The following is a 15,338-nucleotide window of genomic DNA, read 5'->3' as shown; positions in this document are numbered from 1 at the left end:
TGTCAGGGATTGAGAAAATTAAACAAAAACAAAATGAAAGTCCATTTCAAAATGAAAACTTTTAAGTTTCTCAGAAGGTTGTTTCACAAATGTTTAAAACTGCAAAGCATGATTGTTTAAAATTAACTTGCATTTACATTTTGCCAATGATAGCATCATCATCCAAAAAAACAATCTTTCAGGGGCAACTACATAATACGTATGCAAGGAGTTGGAACAAATTGAGCAAAATAGGCTTGAGAAAATAAAATAGAGAAGTCTGAAGGACATGGGAGAAATGGGAGGGGAGAGAAGTTGGGGAAGTGGCAGAAAATGGAAAGTCAGATCATAATGATCAAATCTTCAGGAAATGTGCATGTGCCAGCTCGAGTGACCATGGGCGATGACATTTCATGGCTAACGACACAATACGTAAGCATTGTTTGAAAAGTGCACTGTGGAGCAGAATTCAAAAATTGGTTTCAATTGATTAGATGCTGTATCAATATTTGCTGACGTATAATTGATTAGATGCTCGTGTGATAAATGGAACACGTCCTATAATCTCGGAAAATCTCAGTCTCACTCTGTCGCTCCGGAAGGATCACAAAATGTGCCAACCTATTGCTTGGCTCAGCCACTGGAAGAGGTTCAGCTTCTTGAACCTCAAGGTCTCACAATCCCTTGGCTAACCATGTTGCAAATCTGGCCTCCAAAGCCAGCCACAGAACGGTCATCATCCATCGTTCCAAGTCATTCCTTGATAAACAAGGAGAAAAGGACATAAAATGTCACAGCCCCCATGGTTTTAGTGATTTTGCTCGAAGGAGTTGAAGGATGAGCTCATATTTCCAAGATTTATGTGTATGCGCAACTGACTTGAGTGGTCATGTAACAAGGAAGAACATTTGTGACATGTGACATTTGCCAAGTTTTAACAAGATTGGACTGCTCAAGAAATGGTTGGGGACATGTTTAAGTGACAAAATGGCCACCAGTCGGCAATCTTGGATCTGATGTCGAAAAAAGATGAGGCGCATATGTAAGCCATCATTCATTATCTGTGTGCCAAATTTGAACAACATCGGTAAATGCATGTCCGAGAAACGGTTGAGGACGTGTTCATCATCAGGTTATTTTACTACTTAAATGGCCACCAGTCAACCATTTTTCATCAAATCAAGAAACAACATGATGTGCTTAAACATACCATCATGTATAGTCTTTGTGCCAAGTTTGAACAAAATTGGTTCATACATGTCCGAGATATGGCTGCGGATGGACGCATGGACGGATGCACGGACGGACGTGACCCAATCCAGAAGCCCCCATTTCGAACCAAGGACTAAACTTGTTGGATAGGTTGGGTGCGTGACATGGACAAATTGATTAGATTTTTGGTGAAGATCCGGATACTAGGGTTTAGAAAGTGATTCTTCATTATTGAGAAATAGTGCCAAAAACGATACATAGCACGATATATGAAAAAGTTTGGTCCGGATTTGGATGAATTGGTGGACAAGGAGGGTGTGTGACAAGGACAATTGCTTTGATTTTGGTAAAGATCCCAATCCAGGTCTGATATAATAGTTATTTAATTTACCCCACGCATGCAAAGCGAAAAGTGGGGTTAAGCAATCGGTTCATGTCTGTCCGTCCGTCTGTCTGTCTGTCATTAGTTTATGATCAACGAACAACATTTAAATTGAATGTTATATTTTGAACACAAATCGTAACATGAATAGGAAGACAAGTTTGCCGTTTTACAGTGCAGTACGTTGGCTTTGAATTTGTCCCGATTGCGCATGCGCAAACAAGAGTGACATAATATTCTTACTCTGTCTGCCTGCCTGGCAGACAAACAAAATTGAAAATCATTCCAAACAGGAAACTTACTGTTTTTAAGTTATAAAAGGACACGAACTGGCCACGCTGATGCTGAACACTTGTGTAACCTTGAGGCAGTTTCCAAACGTCTTGTCAAAGCTGGTGTTGAAGTGAAACGAAACGAGTGTAGATTTACGATTCCAGAAGTAGAATTTCTCGGTCCTATTGCCAGTGCTTGTGGCACAAGGCCCAACAAGTCGACGACTGAAGCAGTCCATGCTGCTAACACTCCCACGAACACGACCGAGCTTAAAAGCGTTCCGAGGTATGTTCAACTCTTGATGCAATTTTCTTCTAAATCTGAGCACCGTTCTTGAACATCTCCATAAACTCTGAGGTTAATGTGTTGAATGGCAGTGATCACCCCTGTGTCGAAAGGAATTTGCTGAGGCAAAACGTTAGCTGTGTTCATCTAGAAGTTGGCAGGCTATGACCATTATGTTGTTGCGGGGCCGGATGTCGGCCGCGAGCAAGACCGCGAGATGGAGCTGCAGCGTCGGCTCAACCGATCGCCCGGAATTCAGATCGTACTTCTTCGGAAAAGTCCGAAGGGTACGGGTCCTTTTTTTGGACCGTGAAGGGTCAATATTTTCATCACGTGGTACAGGGTTATTTGCCAAATCTTCAAAATACCTAGAGACCACGTGGCGATCTACCGAGTCTTCACACCCTCAACGGCACCCGTACGGAACGAGCTGCTTAGCGTACTCGTTCTGTGTGCGTCCCGAGCGGTTTGATCGCCGAGTTCCGTCGGTCCGATTGTCCCGTTACAACGGCCACGATAGTGGCCTGCTAATTCCCCAGCACGCGACACGCTCAGTCAATAAAAGAAAGGACGAGAACGAGCTGAAACATTGAACAATAGGATATTTATTTACAATAGGGAAATGGGGGAAGCATGTAAGGGCAGAGCGAAACCGACTATTGAGAATTGCAATTATATACAGCACAATCACTTTAACAATTTACTACTTAAAGACGGGGCCCACAGGACACACACAAATACCCCAAAATGACCGGACCAAAATGGTCTTTATTGAGACCTATCTTGGACCTGTCTGCCTCGTGCGGTCTTCAAGCTGGTCGGTCCGGCGAGAGGCGAGCCGAACCCAGACACCGGCGGGCGACCCTTGGGGTCCCTGCGGGGACTGGCGTCGCTCGAGCTCTCGGTTGTGCTGAGGAGGAGGAGGACGGTGTTGACCATGACCGGCCAGACAGGCTCCCTGGGACGAGCGCTCCAGCAAGACGAGATGTCCAGGTCGGGGAAATGCTCTTTCGTCCGGAGCTCTTGAGCTCTTCCGCTCCTTCTCTCCTCCCTTCTATGCTCTCTCCTGCTCTCTCCTCCGCTCTCTCCCGTAGACCAGCTTCTCGCCCCCCCCTTTATGCGTCTCCGCCGGCCTGACCCTTCCCCCACTCGGGCCGTGGAGAATCCCAGGGCTGTTCTCATTCTCTGCAACACTGCCGCAACGGTCGTTTCTGTTGTCGTTGCTGATTTTATTTTCCAATAGGACCCAAACTATAAAAATAAATCACAGCGCATGGACATTTATTTACCCATTAGACAAGGGAAAGGAAACTATGTATAAAACACATACTTACCGATATAACTAATCTATAGGACCTGATGTTGTGTGCAATAGGTTTCCAAATTTGTCACAATGTATGGTCCCTAACTAATCTATAGGACCAGAATGTTGTGTGCAATAGGTTACCAAATTTGTTACAATGTATGGTCCCTAACTAATCTATAGGACCAGAATGTTGTGTGCAATAGGTTTCCAAATTTGTTACAATGTATGGTACCGTTCAGGCAGTGAGACTATCTGTGCTGATGCTTTGAGTAGGTTACCAGTGCCTGTTCACCCTGGTGATGTGTCTGTACCAGGAGAGTTTTTTTATGTCAACGAGGAGTGCTCATCAGTGATAATGCTCCAATCACTTCCACACAAATTTAATCATGGACAAATGTGGATCCAACCCAATGTGTATGGTCAATGTGTTATTATCAGTGGCACATGGTCAACTGTAATCTCTGAGCTCCACACGAAAGTGAGACCATATCCTGCTCGTCAAAACGAGCTGGCTTTACATTCTGGTTGCTTGCTGTGGGGAAAACAGGGTTATTATACCCTACTCCCCCCCCCCCAACCCCAAAGATTGAAATGAGGTGTGTTTTGAACTACATGAATCACATCCCAGTACTGACTGCAACTAATCCATGAAGTCAGTTGACAGGAGCCACGTTTGGTGGCCGGTTAAAGCTGAGGATCTAGGGAGCTACGTTCGTCATTATTCTGCGCGTCAGGCTACCACCCGAAACCAACCCGAGGCACCGTTTCACACGTGCTCCTGGCCCTCAAAACCCATGGTCTCGCATTCACAAAGATTACACCGTACCATAATTGGGCAAAATGTTTTTGGTTGTTATTGATGCTCATTCGGAGTGGTTATAATGTTTATCCTCATCATCCTGGAGCGGTGAAACCACGGTTAAGAGTTTACGTGCCATATTTGCCACACATGCTTTACCCGATTGTATAATTAGTGATAATGGATCATGTTTCACCAACACTGCGTTTCAGGACGACTTGAAACTGAATAGTACCAAGCAGTACTGCAGTGCTCCCTTTCAACCCACTTTGAATGGTCAGGCTTAGAGAGGTGTCCAGGTGATTAAGACTACAGTCGTACAAGAAGGTGAATGACTGTTGGCTCTGCACACCATGTTGCCACGTGTTTGGTTTTTTTTTTTTTGTGCATCAAGGGCACACCCGCGCACAACCACCGGACGCACACTCGCACAGATGATGTTCAGTAGAATGCTAAAGATACGCTTCGCCCTGATCCATTCTAACGAGCTGTCCAGAGTTATTGACCGCAAGTTAAAGCAGAAGTTGTATCACGATGACACGGCTCCAGTTACACGTGTCATCGATGTGCTCGATCCTAGATTTGTACCGTATCCTGGTCATGGACATAAATGGCTCACGAGTCACATTATTCATCGAATTGGCAACTTTATTACCTCCGCCACCAAAGGTGAAGGAGGTTAGGTTTTCGCCCCTTTCTGTCTGTTTGTTTGTGTGCAAGATATCTCAAAACGTTGTGGACGGATCCGGATGAAATTTTGTGGAGAGGTTGGGTGTGTGACGAGGGACAAACCGATTAGATTTTGGTGAAGATCCGGATCTGGATATGGATAGGAGGGTTATTTAATTTTTTAATTGATTCTTCACAATTGAGAGTTCGGGCCAAAAACAATACATCGCTGGATATTTCAACAATGTATTGGGCTTGATATGTCCTCGTGGATCAGACATTACGTGGCGGAGGTGTGCGCTCTACCGAGTGCCCTCCTAGGTCGTTGTGGAATTGTATAATGGACATACAGCACATAAACATACTGAGCTTTGCCAAAATCACTGTGAACACCATTCTCCAAACCATGTCGAGCCTCTTGAAATTGAGCTTTCAATATCTATTCCAATGTATTAAACAAGTACCAGAACCCAAAATGTCTGAACACAGTTTCAGTGTGTCAGAAGGTCTACCTTCCCCTGCATCCCAGCTTGAGTCTGCTGGGGTAGGAATAGGTGAGGGGTGGGAGGAGGAATGTGATGAGGATAAGAGGGGGTGGGATGAGGAGAGGGATGAGGGTAACAGTTGGGGGAGTGGGCGGGGCAAAGAAAGAGTGGGGTGAGGGGTGTGGTTAGAGCTGTGGTGAGGCGAAGGGGTGAATGAGGGGAGGGGTGTGGAGAGAGTTGGGGAGAGGGGTGTGGAGAGAGTTGGGGAGAGGGGTGTGGAGAGAGTTGGGGAGAGGGGTGTGGAGAGGTGGGTAGGGAGGAGTGGCGTCGGGGCGAGTGGCGTCGGGGCGAGTGGCGTCGGGGCGAGTGGCGTCGGGGCGAGTGGCGTCGGGGCGAGTGGCGTCGGGGCGAGTGGCGTCGGGGCGAGTGGCGTCGGGGCGAGTGGCGTCGGGGCGAGTGGCGTCGGGGCGAGTGGCGTTGGGGCGAGTGGCGTAGGGGGAGTGGCGTAGGGGGAGTGGCGTAGGGGGAGTGGCGTAGGGGGGAGTGGCATAGGGGGGAATGGTGTATGGCGAGTGGTGTCGGGGAGTGGTGTATGGGGAGTGGTGTATGGGGAGTGGTGTATGGGGAGTGGTGTATGGGGAGTGGTGTATGGGGAGTGGTGTATGGGGAGTGGTGTATGGGGAGTGGTGTATGGGGAGTGGTGTATGGGGAGTGGTGTATGGGGAGTGGTGTATGGGGAGTGGTGTATGGGGAGTGGTGTATGGGGAGTGGTGTATTGGGAGTGGTGTAGGGGGAGTGGTGTAGGGGGAGTGGTGTAGGGGGAGTGGTGTAGGGGAGTGGTGTAGGGGGAGTGGTGTAGGGGGGAGTGGTGTAGGGGGAGTGGTGTAGGGGGAGTGGTGTAGGGGGAGTGGTGTATGGGGAGTGGTGTATGGGGAGTGGTGTATGGGGAGTGGTGTAGGGAGGAGTGGTGTAGGGGAGTGGTGTATAGGGAGTGGTGTAGGGGGAGTGGTGTAGGGGGAGTGGTGTATGGGGAGTGGTGTAGGGAGGAGTGGTGTAGGGAGGAGTGGTGTAGGGAGGAGTGGTGTTGGGGGAAGGTGGTGTAGGGGGAGTGGTGTAGGGGGAGGTGGTGGGGGAAAGAGGTTTGGGGAGAGCGGTTTGGGGAGAGCGGTTTGGGGAGAGCGGTTTGGGGAGAGCGGTTTGGGGAGAGCGGTTTGGGGAGAGCGGTTTGGGGAGAGCGGTTTGGGGAGAGCGGTTTGGGGAGAGCGGTTTGGGGAGCGGTTTGGGGGAGCGGTTTGGGGGAGCGGTTTGGGGGAGAGGTTTGGGGAGAGCGGTTTGGGGGAGAGGTTTGGGGGAGAGGTTTGGGGAGAGGTTTGGGGGAGAGGTTTGGGGAGAGGTTTGGGGGAGAGCGGTTTGGGGAGCGGTTTGGGGAGCGGTTTGGGGGAGCGGTTTGGGGGAGAGGTTTGGGGAGAGGTTTGGGGGAGAGGTTTGGGGGAGAGGTTTGGGGAGCGGTTTGGGGGAGAGGTTTGGGGGAGAGGTTTGGGGGAGAGGTTTGGGGGAGAGGTTTGGGGAGAGGTTTGGGGGGAGAGGTTTGGGGAGAGAGGTTTGGGGGAGAGGTTTGGGGAGAGAGGTTTTGGGGGGAGGTCTGGGGGGGGAGTGGAGGGGGTGTTTAAATTTTCTTTGTCTTACCCAAGTGCACACGTGTAATGTTGCATTATCGGTGAATAAATAACCCAGTCAGACTTTGAGTGGTGTCGTGTTTTTTCACCCAGTGACCCTGCGGAGACGTCACACCCAGATGTCCACACTAACACAGAACTGAACGAAGGAAGATTCTTCCATGACGAGGCAGAAGGAAATAGAACGAAATTTGACAGAAATCTCAGGCTCGTCGTCAGTGTTTAAGATTCCATCGGGTGTCATCCAACGACCAAGTGACACCACAGTTTAACCCCCCGAGCTCGTTAACACCAGTTTGTTTGACTGTGTAACGATTCGAATGTGGAGTAACAGTCGGGTAGTTTATCAAAAGGTGACGAAGCAAGACCACAGACTTAAAAATGATTAAAACAGAGAATACTTCATAATAAACACAAAACAAAGGTGAAAATAACATTTGGACACAAGAAATATCTTACCGCCCATCTGCGATTCAGTTGAGATCAGAAAATCGAGTTTCTACCTCTATAGATAGTACAACTGCCTTGAGGGCAGCACAATGGCGACTTTCCGCGAACCCGAACCACGCAAAGTGCCCTCAGGAGCACATTGATTCATAATATTAATGTGAACCGTTTGAGAATGTGACTGGAATGAACATTTAAATATTCCAATAAAATTATTTCACTAAGAGATTCCGTGAAGATTGTAAATCAGTGCTGTGTCGTCGTGCCTGGTGTCGTCGTGCCTGGTGGAACGCACTGAACGAAGCCGTAATTCGGGCATGTGGACTCTTCTTCTTCCTCCTCATGATCTTTATTATGATATATATATATTTATTTATATATTTTATTCCCCTCCCCTTCGTCTGACTGATCGCTCTCTCCACTCCCAACAGAAACCCTGAATAATCCCGTGAGCGAAGCGCGACTCTCTTCGTGTTCCACAGTGTTGTCGATTCCGCTCGCCCGAGTCGGTCCGTCGTCGATGGAGGACACGCAGGGATCGGACGTGTCCGAGGAGGACGACGAGGGCGCCGTCCAGGAGGAATCACCGCCCGTGGAGCAATGCGGAGCACTCAGTAAATGGACCAACTACCTGCTGGGATGGCAGGAGCGCTGGGTTGTTCTCCGAGGGACCACGCTCAGCTACTACCGCTCCGAGGATGAGAGCGAGTACGGCTGTCGCGGTGCGATCTGTTTGAGCAAGGCTGATGTCATGGTGCGCCACGTGCAAAGGAACCTCGGGGTCTTACACCTCTAGGTCTTCTTACACCTCTAGGTCTTCTTACACCTCTCGGTCTTCTTACACCTCTCGGTCTTCTTACACCTCTAGGTCTTCTTACACCTCTAGGTCTTCTTACACCTCTCGGTCTTCTTACACCTCTAGGTCTTCCTACACCTCTAGTTCTTCTTACACCTCCAGGTCTTCTTGCACCTCCAGGTCTTCTTGCACCTCCAGGTCTTCTTACACCTCTAGGTCTTCTTGCACCTCTAGGTCTTCTTGCACCTCCAGGTCTTCTTACACCTCTAGGTCTTCTTACACCTCTAGGTCTTCTTACACCTCTAGGTCTTCTTACACCTCTAGGTCTTCTTACACCTCTAGGTCTTCTTGCACCTCTAGGTCTTCTTGCACCTCCAGGTCTTCTTACACCTCCAGGTCTTCTTACACCTCCAGGTCTTCTTACACCTCTAGGTCTTCTTGCACCTCTAGGTCTTCTTGCACCTCTAGGTCTTCTTGTACCTCCAGGTCTTCTTACACCTCGAGGTCTTCTTACACCTCGAGGTCTTCTTACACCTCTAGGTCTTCTTACACCTCTAGGTCTTCTTACACCTCTAGGTCTTCTTGCACCTCTAGGTCTTCTTGCACCTCTAGGTCTTCTTACACCTCTAGGTCTTCTTACACCTCTAGGTCTTCTTACACCTCTAGGTCTTCTTACACCTCCAGGTCTTCTTACACCTCTAGGTCTTCTTGCACCTCCAGGTCTTCTTGCACCTCCAGGTCTTCTTGCACCTCTAGGTCTTCTTACACCTCCAGGTCTTCTTACACCTCCAGGTCTTCTTACACCTCCAGGTCTTCTTACACCTCTAGGTCTTCTTACACCTCTCGGTCTTCTTACACCTCTAGGTCTTCTTACACCTCTAGGTCTTCTTACACCTCTAGGTCTTCTTACACCTCCAGGTCTTCTTACACCTCCAGGTCTTCTTACACCTCTCGGTCTTCTTACACCTCTAGGTCTTCTTACACCTCCAGCTCCAGGTGCGTGTGTCTGAGCGTGTGTCTGATCGTGCATGTGTCTGATCGTGCATGTGTCTGATCGTGCGTGTGTCTGATAGTGCGTGTGTCTGAGCGTGTGTCTGTGTGTGTGTCTGAGCGTGTGTCTGATCGTGCATGTGTCTGAGTGCGTGTGTCTGAGCGTGTGTCTGTGTGTGTGTGTCTGATCGTGCGTGTGTCTGATCGTGCGTGTGTCTGATCGTGCGTGTGTCTGATCGTGCGTGTGTCTGTACGTGCGTGTGTCTGTGTGCGTGTGTCTGAGCGTGTGTGTGTGTCTGTGTGCGTGTGTCTGATCGTGTGTGTGTCTGATCGTGTGTGTGTCTGTACGTGCGCGTGTCTGAGTGTGCGTGTGTCTGAGCGTGCGTGTGTCTGAGCGTGTGTCTGTGTGCGTGTGTCTGATCGTGTGTGTGTCTGTACGTGCGCGTGTCTGAGCGTGCGTGTGTCTGTATGCGTGTGTCTGTGTGCGCGTGTCTGAGCGTGCGTGTGTCTGTGTCTGTGTGCGTGTGTCTGTGTGCGTGTGTCTGTGTGCATGTGTCTGTGTGTGTGTCTGAGCGTGTGTCTGTGCATGCGCGTGTCTGATCGTTCGTGTGTCTGTACGTGCGTGTGTCTGTGCGTGCTCGTGTGTGAACGTGCGTGCGTGTGTCTGAGCGTGCGTGTGTTTGTGTGTGTTTTCTTTGCACACCACGGCAGGATATTTCAGCTTGTGTGACTGTGCACACCTTAACCTGGCTGTTTCCTCCTGGGTTTTGTCCCCAAAACGGTCGAAGTTGATGACAATTAGGACACCAATTTAGTTAGACTTGTCCGTTCCATTTTAATTAATTGATTTGTATTGTCTATATCTGTTTACTCAGCTGTTACTTTCTCTATAAGAAATTAATATTGTACCTGGTTGGCATCTGACCTGAAGTGGAATAACCTGTCTCTCCCCCCTCCCCCCACCCAAACCCTCAACCCCCCCCCCCACCTCATAACTCGTCAGAGGACTCTTGCTTACCCCCCTTTATTACCCCACGTGTGACGCGCAAAGCGGGGTGAAGCACATCTGTCTGCAGACGTCCTTCCACGATTGAGGAACAACTTCATTTCAATTTAATTATAATGACTAGCATAACCCGCGCTCTGCGCGACATGTTGGGGTGGGTGTGTGTGAGAAAGGAACTGATGCAGAGTATCAGTAGTAATTTTACTTTTATGCAGTAAGTGGAATACGATTTCACTGTTTCAGAACCATTTTATTTACTTTGTTTTGTACCATGCACCTCATATGGTCTTTGAGATAATGTAAGCCGAATATCACGTTACTCGAGCGCAGAACAAAGTCGAAGATAGCGCGACACGAAACCACAAACTCGGAAATAATATATAAGATTGTTGAACCTTGGACAAACCCAGGTTAGACAGCTCAGGTGTGAGTGTTCGTCCAAACCTCAAGGTGTCGGCCATCCTGTTCGCCCTCATAATGCTTTCACTGGATTTCCTTTTAACTTATTTTTTTCCAATTATTTGTTATCTTTCACTGAGCTGTCATCCTGTAGCAGCAATTACTTGATGAACTTGTGCACCAACCTGTAAAACTATTACAAGAGAGAATCTCTTTATAACTACCTGGAAATGCAGGACTATCCCCCTGGTGTGCTCGTGAAATGTATTTGCATGGCATTTGTAATGTCACACCTGTTTGTCCATGTTTGTGTAATTTGTCCCTGTTTTTTTGAAAACTGTACATGATGTGTTTCTCATTCTGAAATTGAAAGGAGGAAAGTTCTGTTTATCGTCCTTTGTGTGCAGAGCACGTCATCGGCGTCATGTGACCGCAGCCAGATGTAGTAATAAGATTAGCGGGGAAGTCATCGTTGTCATGCCAACCATGATTGTGTACTCATTTTGTCATGTGTTATGAAGAAAACTCCTTGACGATACATTGTTTGTCTTTTAGCACACAGGTCACTTACGTGTTGTTCTGGTTTTTTTTTGTGTTTGTTTACAAAACACTTGTTCTTTCAAACATCTGTTGTGTTTATTTTGTTGTTGTGTTGCAATGGCCTCCAAGTATGTATGCACACACTCCTCTCGGCCGTCTAGCCTGGGTTTGTATCTCGGCCCAGCTATAAACGGCTACGCCAGCGTTTCACAGGCAGGACGGGGGATTCATCAATGTTTGTGCCGTCCCGAGGATGGATGTTAAACCTGTGTCCCGTCCGCCAGAATTAGTCGGTGGATGTTAAAAACCCCACGGTGTCTTTCACAAAGAGTAGGCGAGCCATCGCCTGCATCATGGCCAAATTCCTTAATTCCTGCCCTAAATCTTGCTGGGAAGGCAATGACAAACCACCCTGTATAATCCTTGCCAAGAAACAACTGCTTTGGCAGCACTGACGCTCTGAAACACAGTGTGGTGCATCACAATCAGAATCCGCATGTTTTTTGCAAACTGCTTATAGCAGGTGTTGTTGGAAAATGTGCACTTGATCATGTTGTGTGTGTGTGTGTGTGTGTGTGTGTGTGTGTGTGTGTGTGTGTGTGTGTGTGTGTGTGTGTGTGTGTGTGTGTGTGTGTGTGTGTGTGTGTGTGTGTGTGTGTGTGTGTGTGTGTGTGTGTGTGTGTGTGTGTGTGTGTGTGTGTGTGTGTGTGTGTGTGTGTTGTGTCCCTCTCTCTGTCCAAGTGTGTTTTATTACCTCCGAAACCAAAGATGAAGGAGGTTATGATTTCACCTTTTTCTGTCTGTCTGTTTGTTATTTGCAAAATCGAAGATTTTTTCAAGTATATTGGTTCGTCAATTTTGTTATTCTGTCTCTGTTTGTCTGTCTTTCTGTTTGTCTGTCTGTTTGGTGCCTACAGGTTGCAATTTTAGACCAATCTTCACGAAACATCACCACGTGGTAGAGTTTGGCATAAGCAAGAAGCCTATTTAATTGTTTTTGAGGTCAAAAGGACAGCATCAGCCAAAGGTCAACAACTAAGGTAGTATTTCTAAAGTCTTCAATTTTCATCCGATTGACTTGAAATTTGAAGAGGATTTATATTTCAGGTCACTGAATTCAACCACAATTTTTTTTTTTTTTTTTTTTTTTTTAGGTCAACATCGGCCAAAAGGTCACCATTGGCCAAGTTTCTAAAATTGTCAGTTTTCATCCAATTCACTTGAAATTTGAAGAGGATTTGCATATTTGGTCATTGAATTCAACCAACAATTATTTTTGAGGTCAATTTTGTTTAATGGATTTTGCAAGTATCGTGCTCTGCACGGCGACTTCTTCTTGTTTGTCTGTCTGTCTGAGCAGGATATCTCAAAAAGTTGTGAACGGATTCGGACGTAATTTGATGGGCAGGTTGGGTGTGCGACAAGACTGAATTGATTCGATTTTGGTGCATATCCGGATCTGGGTACAATGATTTTTGAAGTGATTATTCACCATTGAGAGATGGGAGCAAAAATGATATGCGAGTTGGATAGATGAGAAGAACAAACCAATTCGATTTTGGTACAGATTCAAATCCAGATCCAGCCTACCAGTGGGATCCAAAATGTAAAATGTTCAGCCTGGTGGTGGTGGTCTGCGCACTACCAAGTGCTGTTCTCGTTTTTAGTTTTTGGGGGGAGTGTAGTTGTGTTTACGGTACCTATGAGAAGTATTCAAAACTTCTGTCAAATGAGATACAGTGGTCCACGATGCGCCAACCTTTATTTTTCAACGTAAAAGTACAGGGTGTGGCAAAAAGATGGGACATGTTTGAAATGGAAATATCTTTTAATAACAGAAGTTATTTATTATCTTGCCAAAACAAAGTTTTTGTAAGATATGTTAGTCAGCTTGTATGTTTTTTATTTTTTATTTTTTTTTTGTTTGTCTGAAATCACGTATCGATCACTCTGCAGAGCACAGTTATCATTGGAAATTTTTGTAACTTCGCATATCGAGGCCTATAGAGGTCACTTTCAGCGCATAAAATTTTCAAGGTCAAGGTCACTTTCTCACAAATCAGGGGAGTCGACGAAACCCTTATTTTTTGAGTAATTTTGATCGGATCGTCTTCAAACTTCATGGGAATATAGTTCATGGTCTGGCACTCAGCTGATTAATTTTTGGTGGCGATCGGCCTTGACCTTTATGGTTAGCGCTGGAGGTCGAAAGTTTTTGACCCCAAGGTCAAATTTTGAAATCTTAGATGCCATATCGAGTAATACCTCGTATGAAAGCGCTTGATAAGTGCTTTCCAGATCTGTCAAAAGTTTGACGCTATGATGTCATTTGTTTGACTGTTATTAACATTTGTAAAGTACAGGCATTGGCCTTTCTTCGCAACACACTAGGTCTTGAAAATGTCAGTTAAATGTCCCCCTTGGTGGATAATGAAACAGAAGACCAAGAAGGAACCCGAAGAAGTAAAGAGCAAACATGGAGTCATCAGGAGGAACCTGGATAGGATTCTAGTTTCAACCGCTACTCCACAACCTTCAAACCCACCCAGGTGCAGCCAAGTGAGCCTCACAGAAAAAATTTCTGCAAGAATTCACTTCTCCTTAGAGAGATAGATAAAGAAGGAGAGGAATAGAGAGTAAAAGATAAAAGAGAAGAAAAAGCAAGAATTAGAATGGAGAAAAAGAATTGTGTAAAAAAAAAAAAAAAATAGAAGAAAGAAATGTGAAAGGAACAAAGATGTCAGGAAGAACCCAGACAGATTTCAGCACTTACTCCCCAGGCTCAAACGCAGCAACATGTACAAGCTATCGGAGGTCTGTCAGCGGGGAAGCACAGTCCACACAGCATCAGGATATGGTACAAACATAATGTAATGGAAGATCAAGAAGGAACCCGAAGAAGTAAAGAGTAAAGATGGAGTCATCAGTAGGAACCTGGATCAGCTTTAATTTGTAGAACCCCCAGATTTGGAGAACACATCTCCAAATCTGGAGATCAGCTTTCCAAGAAAATGCCCTCGCAACATTTCCATGCACAGCCTTGCGATGCCGCATGTATTTGCCCCATTTTGATGTTTCAAGGAAGCTCTCCACACATCTGTTTATTACTTTTCTTGATGGTGCATCACGAATTTGGAAATGACTTCTGAATTCTCTTTGTGCCCAAATCGTAGAATATCTCTGGAAGAAATACTGCTCAACCAAAAATGCTAGTTGTTCACGTGTCCAATTTGCCATCCCCGAGGATTAATTGATTTTAATCTCCAATTCGTTTGATACATCCTGAAAAGAAAGAAACATAATTACCTTCATTATCATAGAATTATTCCACACTGAAATCTGCCCCATGTTTGTGCCACACCTTGTATATGTAGCAAGATGTTTCAATGTATTTTTGGATGCGAGTGGTCCAAAAGTCAGGGGACCGACATTTCCTTTTCGTCAAAATAATTGTATATTAGACTAGACTGACATATAACTTTGTAAGCCTTGTATTATTTGCAGCAAAATTACAATCCACAAGTTAAAATGTGATGATGCATTGAATCTGAAAAATGATTGTAAAAATAGTATTGAAATCGTCAGTTACATATTATCTTCGGGGAAACTAACTACTACCAGTTACTACTACTAGGAGTAGTAGTGATATTTCCAGGTGGTGTGAAATGAATTGCAAATTGTTGGTAAAGCTTTGTTTTGTGCGCTTTAATAAATTGGATCCCGTTATGCTTTGAATACGTCATAACAAGAACCAACTCGGAATAATTTTTGCAGAGCGAGTTACCATGTGTGCGATATAATTGTGTATTTTGATTAATCAAATGGAAGAAAAATAAAAATAGGACAACTGAAGCTGTAGCTTATCTGGGTGCTGACCTAATGTTGTAACCCAAATTTGGTAACATTCCGACTGGTAGGTCTGGAAAAGAAGATTTTTATAGGAATTAATGTGATTTTTTTCCCAAAAGTTGACGGTCGGCCCTTTTGACACACTTCTGGTCATGTGATCAGCATGACTTCTACAATTTTATTCCGATTCCCACCCTGGCCTAATGTTGCAACCCAAATTTGGTCACATTCTGGCTGATGGGTCT

General features: G+C 46.1%; 2 protein-coding genes across 6 annotated transcripts in view; one reads left to right on the top strand and one right to left on the bottom strand.

Moving 5' to 3' along the window:
- POLK (DNA polymerase kappa) overlaps window positions 1-7,624 on the bottom strand; it is a 65,668-nt gene extending 58,044 nt beyond the window's left edge. For 4 of the 5 annotated variants that reach the window (XR_015056379.1, XM_085874536.1, XM_085874538.1 and 1 more), the window contains exon 1: window positions 7,526-7,624. The gene's annotated coding sequence lies outside the window, so the exon portion shown is untranslated. Of the gene's footprint in view, window positions 1-600; window positions 739-7,525 lie in introns of all 5 variants that reach the window. The other variant, XM_085874537.1, reaches the window with a different exon arrangement.
- Window positions 7,625-7,900: 276 nt separating this feature from the next.
- The window catches only part of LOC147030463 (ceramide transfer protein-like), a 49,679-nt gene continuing 42,241 nt past the window's right edge, over window positions 7,901-15,338 (top strand). Inside the window, exon 1 of the mRNA XM_085874550.1 lies at window positions 7,901-8,267. Coding sequence (XP_085730676.1) covers window positions 8,034-8,267 — 234 coding nt within the window. The 5' untranslated portion in view covers window positions 7,901-8,033. The remainder of the gene's footprint in view (window positions 8,268-15,338) is intronic.

Source organism: Eptatretus burgeri, chromosome 3, assembly GCF_056783735.1.
Source record: "Eptatretus burgeri isolate ZD-2024b chromosome 3, Ebu_testis_v1, whole genome shotgun sequence".
Classification (NCBI taxonomy): domain Eukaryota; kingdom Metazoa; phylum Chordata; class Myxini; order Myxiniformes; family Myxinidae; genus Eptatretus; species Eptatretus burgeri.
This window is presented reverse-complemented; position numbering and strand designations above follow the sequence as displayed.